At 40.5% G+C, this 6338-nt stretch overlaps 1 protein-coding gene across 1 annotated transcript; it reads right to left on the reverse strand.

The window, feature by feature from the left end:
- Positions 1–1389: 1389 nt before the first annotated feature.
- On the reverse strand, positions 1390–6332 carry LOC118322599 (serine/threonine-protein kinase WNK4-like). Its single transcript, XM_035654318.1, has 8 exons — positions 6164–6332; positions 5958–6006; positions 5689–5861; positions 5546–5594; positions 4865–5360; positions 4311–4516; positions 4120–4214; positions 1390–2723 (listed from the first exon to the last, which is right to left on the reverse strand). The coding sequence occupies exons 1-8, from the start codon at positions 6299–6301 to the stop codon at positions 2721–2723; spliced, it is 1209 nt and encodes a 402-aa protein (XP_035510211.1). The 5' UTR covers positions 6302–6332; the 3' UTR covers positions 1390–2720.
- Between the last annotated feature and the right edge of the window lie 6 nt (positions 6333–6338).

Below are 6338 nucleotides of genomic sequence, written 5' to 3' on the forward strand. Positions count from 1 at the left end.
CTGGAGTCATACATACTGTATGTATGATCAATATAGTGATTACTTCCATTCAGACACAAAATACACTTTATACCTTTTATATATAATTCCTATAAACTCTTTGTCACTTATTTCATATGAATCTGACAGACATGGAGGTAAACTGCAGTTTGATACGACCACAGGAGGTAACTCTGGTTGCACTTTGTTGTTGCAGTGAAGCTGATTTAGATTTTAGATCTGAACATCAGAGTGTCTGCACAATAAACTTCCTCTCAGGATCTGTGCACTGTGAGCTGGGTGTATACAGAAAGGCTGAAAGAACACAATGTTCCATAAAGCAGAGTCTCTTTATACTGAAGATACCATGTTCAACTCTCTCTGGTTGTTTGAACAGAATCACAATCCGTACAGCCCTCCACTGTCTTAAATATACAGAAGCTGGTTTCCTTTTGCACCTTGTGAGGAGAATCACAAGAGTTTTATTGTTATTATATTTAGATATTTAAATCTACAGAATGCAAAAGAAAAAGCAAAGAAAGAAAAGTAAGAGTTTCTTACCTGTTGTGAAAGTTCTGTTTGAATAAAGTGTGAAAGTGAAGTCAGGCTCTGTGTTTGTCCGTCTGTGGCAGAGTTTCTTATCTGAGCTTCATCCTGGTTTTCTGCACCAGGGGCCGGCAGATTGGGGGGTCTGGGAGCATGTTTTTTCCCCCACTGACAGCAGCTATTGGTACTAAAAAACATGATAGTTGCCCAATAAAACCTTCATCCTGTTTATTATTTAATTGTTCTCTGACTGTCTTTATCATTCTGAACCCAGAACACAACTAATATTGAGGAAGACTCATTTTCAGATTTTATTATTTTAAAATTATATAACACAGCATTACTGATCTTGAAACCTGTTTCTGTTCAACTGTGCCTCCATCCCATAATACTGTAATAGATGCTGATATTTACAGTAACTGAATTTAGCTCCGGTCCAATCAGAGAGGCTGAAGCCATGTCATTGTCAGATAAATGATCAAAAATGCATCGCATTAACCATCAGCGGGTTTTCTAGCCAGAAGTTATTGTAAACCAACATTGTGATTGCTTGTAGTTAACATCCATGTTAGCCTGCAGCTAATTTTGATGTTAGCCCTGTGTTAATAGTGTCAGTCTTTGATTTCAGTGTGTAAACTCATTTTACCTTCAACATTATATATAGCAATACAAAACTCCTTTCTGCTCAAACTGTAACGGTACGATAATTTTACAAACATCACCAAATACAACCAGCTTCTAACAGCAGATTATCTGACTAACAGACTTAAAATTCAGAATTAAAATGTCAGACTATAACTGCCTTAATGATGAATGTGAAACTTTTCAATCTTAGGAACCATCATCACTGGAGTTACTTTTATACACAAAAAATGTTTAGGTTACTTTTATTACACAGAAACATTTTGAAGCTAGGACGCATTTTTACAAACAGTTTTCAAATATCAGGTTTAATATGATTCTGGACACATTCTGTTTGTTCGTCACACTTCAGCTCAGTTTCTAAATATTACAATAATTACTCTTTATATTATTTTTAAATAAGGCACACTGTGATTGTAAGTGGATACAGATTATAAACAGACAGACAGAACAAATGTGCAGAAGTCTCGGGACCTCATACAAGAACAGACTCATAAACTCTCTTTTACATTACATTATAGATGAGAGCAGACCAGCCGGGTACTCTGGCCCTGTATGAAGCCCCGCCCCCTTTTGGGTGAAAGCTGCTCCTCTAATTTGACTGGCAGAAAAACTAAATTCTGAGGTCTTGAACAAAAATTTGAATACCATATTTCTTTCTGTCTATTAGGATCATAAATCCTGTGCAGTCACAAACAATCCTGTTGTGTTGTTGTGGTTGTAAATAAAATGCAGAAATAGTTATTGATGAGTGTCCTGACAGACACAACTTCCTTACTGAATCTCATATTCCTGCCTTCTGTCACAGTTTCTGTCGTACAGACTCTTTATTAACTGTTTCTGTCGTCTGTCCAATGTGACGTTACTGTAAAGTAATTCCATGGTTTGTGTTCATTAATCAACCTTTAACTACGAGACCACAGAAGAAGAAAACAGGACGGTTTTATCTCCACTTCCTGTAACTTTCTGCTGTTTACAAATTGCTTATTAATAGTTGGTTTCACCCAAAAGGGGGGTAGGTGGCTGTTCTGAAGCCAGTATGCCTGCTCTTAATCTATTGTGAGTAAATGAGCAACAGTCCAACTTAAGTTAAGAGAAAAGTCTGGAGTTACAAACTAATAAGAGATCAGATTTAATCAACAATCACACAGAAATCCAACATATAAAATCTGTAAAATCAGCAGTGAGGTTCTGTGTGTTCATTAAGAGTTGTAGACTAAAGACTGTGTGATATTTGTCTCTTTGTCTCTAAGTGTAAAAGGATTATATATGAACTGAATCTGACAAACCTGCGGAACCTCAATAAGAACCTGTTCTCACATAAGGCTCATTCAGGCTCAATATCTTCTTCCTAAAGTGCTGAAATGTCCTTAAAATGTTGTTCGAGTCTCGATTTAAAAAGTAAAACAGAAAAACAACAAATCTGGATTCAAACTCCATATAGCTAAAAGAATATAATCATCAGTCATTTTGAATAAAACGCTGCTGGCTCGATAGAAAAGTGACTTGTGTTCATTGAGGACTCTTCATCAACATCTTCTTCATGTCTTCAGTTACTGAAAGGGAAAGGTCAAAGGTTAACCAGTGTTCTCTCTTTTCCTCAGCAGACGTATGGATGCAGTGTCGAAAGATAAACAATTTACTGTTTGCTAAGACCCGCCTCCTGTTGCTAACCTGTCACTCATCACTTTATAGTAATAAGGGCACAAATTTACCATCAAACTTTCAACAGTTACTACACTCACTGTATGTGCACCACATTCAAAATATAATCTCAGTCTCTCTGTGGATTGTTTCCATTGCCGGTCTGCTCCGACTGAAACTGTACGTCTGTGAATTAAGGATTTATTTCCACCAAACCAGAGTTGGTGATTGAAACACATCAACTAAAACGTATGAAATAAAGTTCATATTAATATCATTATTGTTACTATAATCAAATAGACAATCCAGACCTGTATCTATAGCACTAACCTCTGCCCTGTATCTACAGCATTCATATGTCCTGGATCTGTCTGGTCCCCTGTAACTTAGTATTATTATAAAAATGGATTCAATCAAAATTTTATTAATGGTCTCTGAAAGACAATTAGTGTCATTTTTTGGACTTGACTTAAACTTATGAAAAAGGTTAATATAAATTGTATCATTATTGTTGCTATTATATAAATCAAATAGACAGTACTAAGGGTGCTCCGATTGATCGGTCGATGATCTTAATCTACCTAACTAACTAATTAAAACTCTAATTACTCCGGTATAGGTCAGGGACTGATGTTAGTATTTTGTAGAGAAACAGAGAGAGACATTATCTGATGGATGTTTAACAAGCACAAAGCAGGTAAATCAACAGTTTGGTTTTTGATAGGCAATGTCATTAACGTGTCTCCTCGTTAGGGTTAGGGTTGCGCGATATGTGACTCACCTGACCTGCATCTACGTATCAGACTTATATAACAATAATATCGTTATTGAATCAAATAAAAAGCACTGACCTCTGTCCTGTATCTGTCCTGTCCTCTGTAACTTCGTATTATTATTATTTTTGGGGATATTGTCAGTAGGATTGTTTGAAACAAATGTGGCTTTAAGTACAACATTCCCAAATTTGGTTACACTCAAATTCAGCATTGAAGATTTAGGGCCTGTTAAGTGCATCAGGCCACACCTTCAATAGTTTGGTAACCAATTACAGAAACATGATAACCTATGAGTCTTGTTTGGCTTCATCTTAATATGCTATGTACCGAATATGGTCAAGATTAAATAAAATATATGCTAAAAGAAGCAAAGAAATCCAAAATGGTGGAATGGGTTTAAGGCGTGAATGGGGAACAGAGAAAGTCGGAAGGTCTAATTTTTAAGTTAAGTCTAAGTTGCGTTACAACCAATTCGCTCATTGGCAATAAAAAGTGATTTAAGAAGTGAGTGGAGATGACATTGTGAGCTCACCATACAGCTGTGTTCGGGGGCAAAGGTCACACCTTTCCCTGCTCTCTCCTGAGATCCACTGCTGCTGCCGCTGATCGAGCTCTTCCTCATGATCCCTGAACCACAGACACAAATATATTATTATTTTATATTATCATTATTGTAAACTTTATTATTCTGTTTTTCCCACAGGCTGCAGTGTGTCCCCTCACCTGCAGGGGGCAGCACATTCAGTCTCTGCAGGCTGTTTTTGCGAGATGGAGGGTAGTTTCCGGTCTTGGAGAGGCGGCGCTGGCGGTGGTTTAGCATGGCAGCTGGAGAGACAATGCCGGGGGGTGGGACTTTACCCATCCTCAGGTAGAGCTCCTCGATCTCTTGCTTTTGATTGGACTGCAGGTTCTGCACCTCCACCAGGTGTCTGGGATCAGGTAGGAAAGTTTAAAAAAGGATCCTGATAACAATGTTCATATCAGTGTTCAGAAGTTATTTATTCCATTGAAATCATTACAGTAATATCAGAAACATGCAACAACTAGTACACAACTCCATATAGAACAAAGAGTTTATACACTGTTTATTGATTATAGATGATTGATTGAATCAATTATATATAGAACATAGCTCTAGGGTTATAAGTATTTTCCATATTTCACAAATGTAGTTCCATGGTATTTGGTAGAAAAAGTTAATCGTTGGCATTGTTTCTGTTCATTAAAACATTAAACAAACTCAGTCAATATCACACTGTTTTCCATTGATCAGTTACCTTTCACGGAGCTCCTCCAGCTCCACCCACATCTCCTCATTCTCGTTCTCTGATTCGTCAGAGCTGACACAGGGTCCCGGGCGGCTCCACGATTGGCCGAAGCTGCCACCGCTCATCCCGGGACTGCCGGCCAACCCCTCCCACAGGCTGATGCTCAGCCTCTGACCCCCCTTCCTTTTCTTTTCCTCCTCTTCCTCCTCCTCCTCCTCCATCTTCCTCCTCCTCTCTTCCTCCTCCTGTCCTCCGGGGTTGTCATGGTAATGCAGAAGGTGTCCCGGTGGGGACACTGTCACTGTGCTGATGCTGCTCTCGGATTCGCTCTGTTCCTCCGTGCTGCTCTCTGAGCTCTCTGATTGGTCCGGTCTGGAGGGAGGCGGTGAGTGGGCAGTGGGTGTGGCCTGACTGAGGGGGCGTGGCTCCTGAATATGGACAGCAGGAATATCTTTGGAGGGCGTCACCTGGAAACGACCAACGGTGAAGACTGTAGTTTTCTTCACTGAAAGAGAAACCAGAAGAAGTCCTTAAGGTGGTACAGGAGAGATAAAACAGTTGGAAGAACTTTCATCTGTCCATTAAATGAAGGTATGAATATTCACAGATCATTTCATATCAGTGGAGTCAGTCGTCCAAAACAAAGTGTTGGACGGATGGTGGACACACAGACAGACAGGTATGTCTTACCCTCCTGTATGGGTGACAGTCCAGGTGAGGTGGGGACAGGGGAGGACACCTGTACAAGAGGGAGAGCATCATCAATAAAAACATTTAAAAAAAAGTTTAATTTCATATTAACGGGTCAAAGATGTCTCCCCTGATTGTCTTACTCTGTTGTGATGACTCGAGACAGAGTCACAGAGGAGAACACTGGGAACACTGGGAACACTGGGAACACTGGGAACACTGGGAACACTGGTCGAAACAGGAACAGTAGTCCGAACAGCAGCACTGGTCAGACTTGGACTGTTGGTCAGACTGGGAGCATAGACAGAGTTTGTACCTGTGAACCAGTTAAAGGATTAGTGAGTCTGTTCAGTCTGCTGTGATGTCACTTTGTGATGTGTGATGTCACTCTGTGATGTCAGCGGGGACTCACCATGAGGGGGCGGAGCAAATCCGACCTTCAGCCGAACAGGACTGTGAGGCTGAAATGAAGGAACCAATAATTAATGAATGAATGAACCAGCTCTGTATAATCTGGTTACAGCTGTAGGTAAAGGTTCATCAGGAGCTCCTGAATGCACCAGTACAGGTAAGCACATGTTTAACAGATGCTCACCTGTACTTGATGCTATTTCCTACCTGAGGTGCGTCTGGAGCCCAGCTGGGCAGCGCCCCCTGCTGAGGGGAGGGGGTGCTGTAGGACAACTGAGAGGAAAAGGGAGCAGAGAAGGAGGCATGGCTCGGAAGATGGAGCTTAGGGCCCAGGGATGGAGACATGGGGTGGGGGGGAGCAGCCTTTGGGGAGGGGAACGGG

The sequence above is a fragment of the Morone saxatilis genome, unplaced genomic scaffold (assembly GCF_004916995.1).
Source record: "Morone saxatilis isolate NCDOM2014 unplaced genomic scaffold, NCSU_SB_2.0 Contig14, whole genome shotgun sequence".
Lineage (NCBI taxonomy): Eukaryota > Metazoa > Chordata > Actinopteri > Moronidae > Morone > Morone saxatilis.

Excerpts from the sequence above, each read along its gene's own strand:
- LOC118322599 (XM_035654318.1), bottom strand. The coding sequence starts at position 6,301 with ATGTCTCCATCCCTGGGCCCTAAGCTCCATCTTCCGAGCCATGCCTCC. Across the intron at positions 5,862-5,957 it reads ATTTGCTCCGCCCCCTCATG|GTACAAACTCTGTCTATGCT; the intron begins GTGAGTCCCCGC and ends ACTGGTTCACAG. Across the intron at positions 4,517-4,864 it reads CTGGAGGAGCTCCGTGAAAG|ACACCTGGTGGAGGTGCAGA; the intron begins GTAACTGATCAA and ends ACCTGATCCCAG.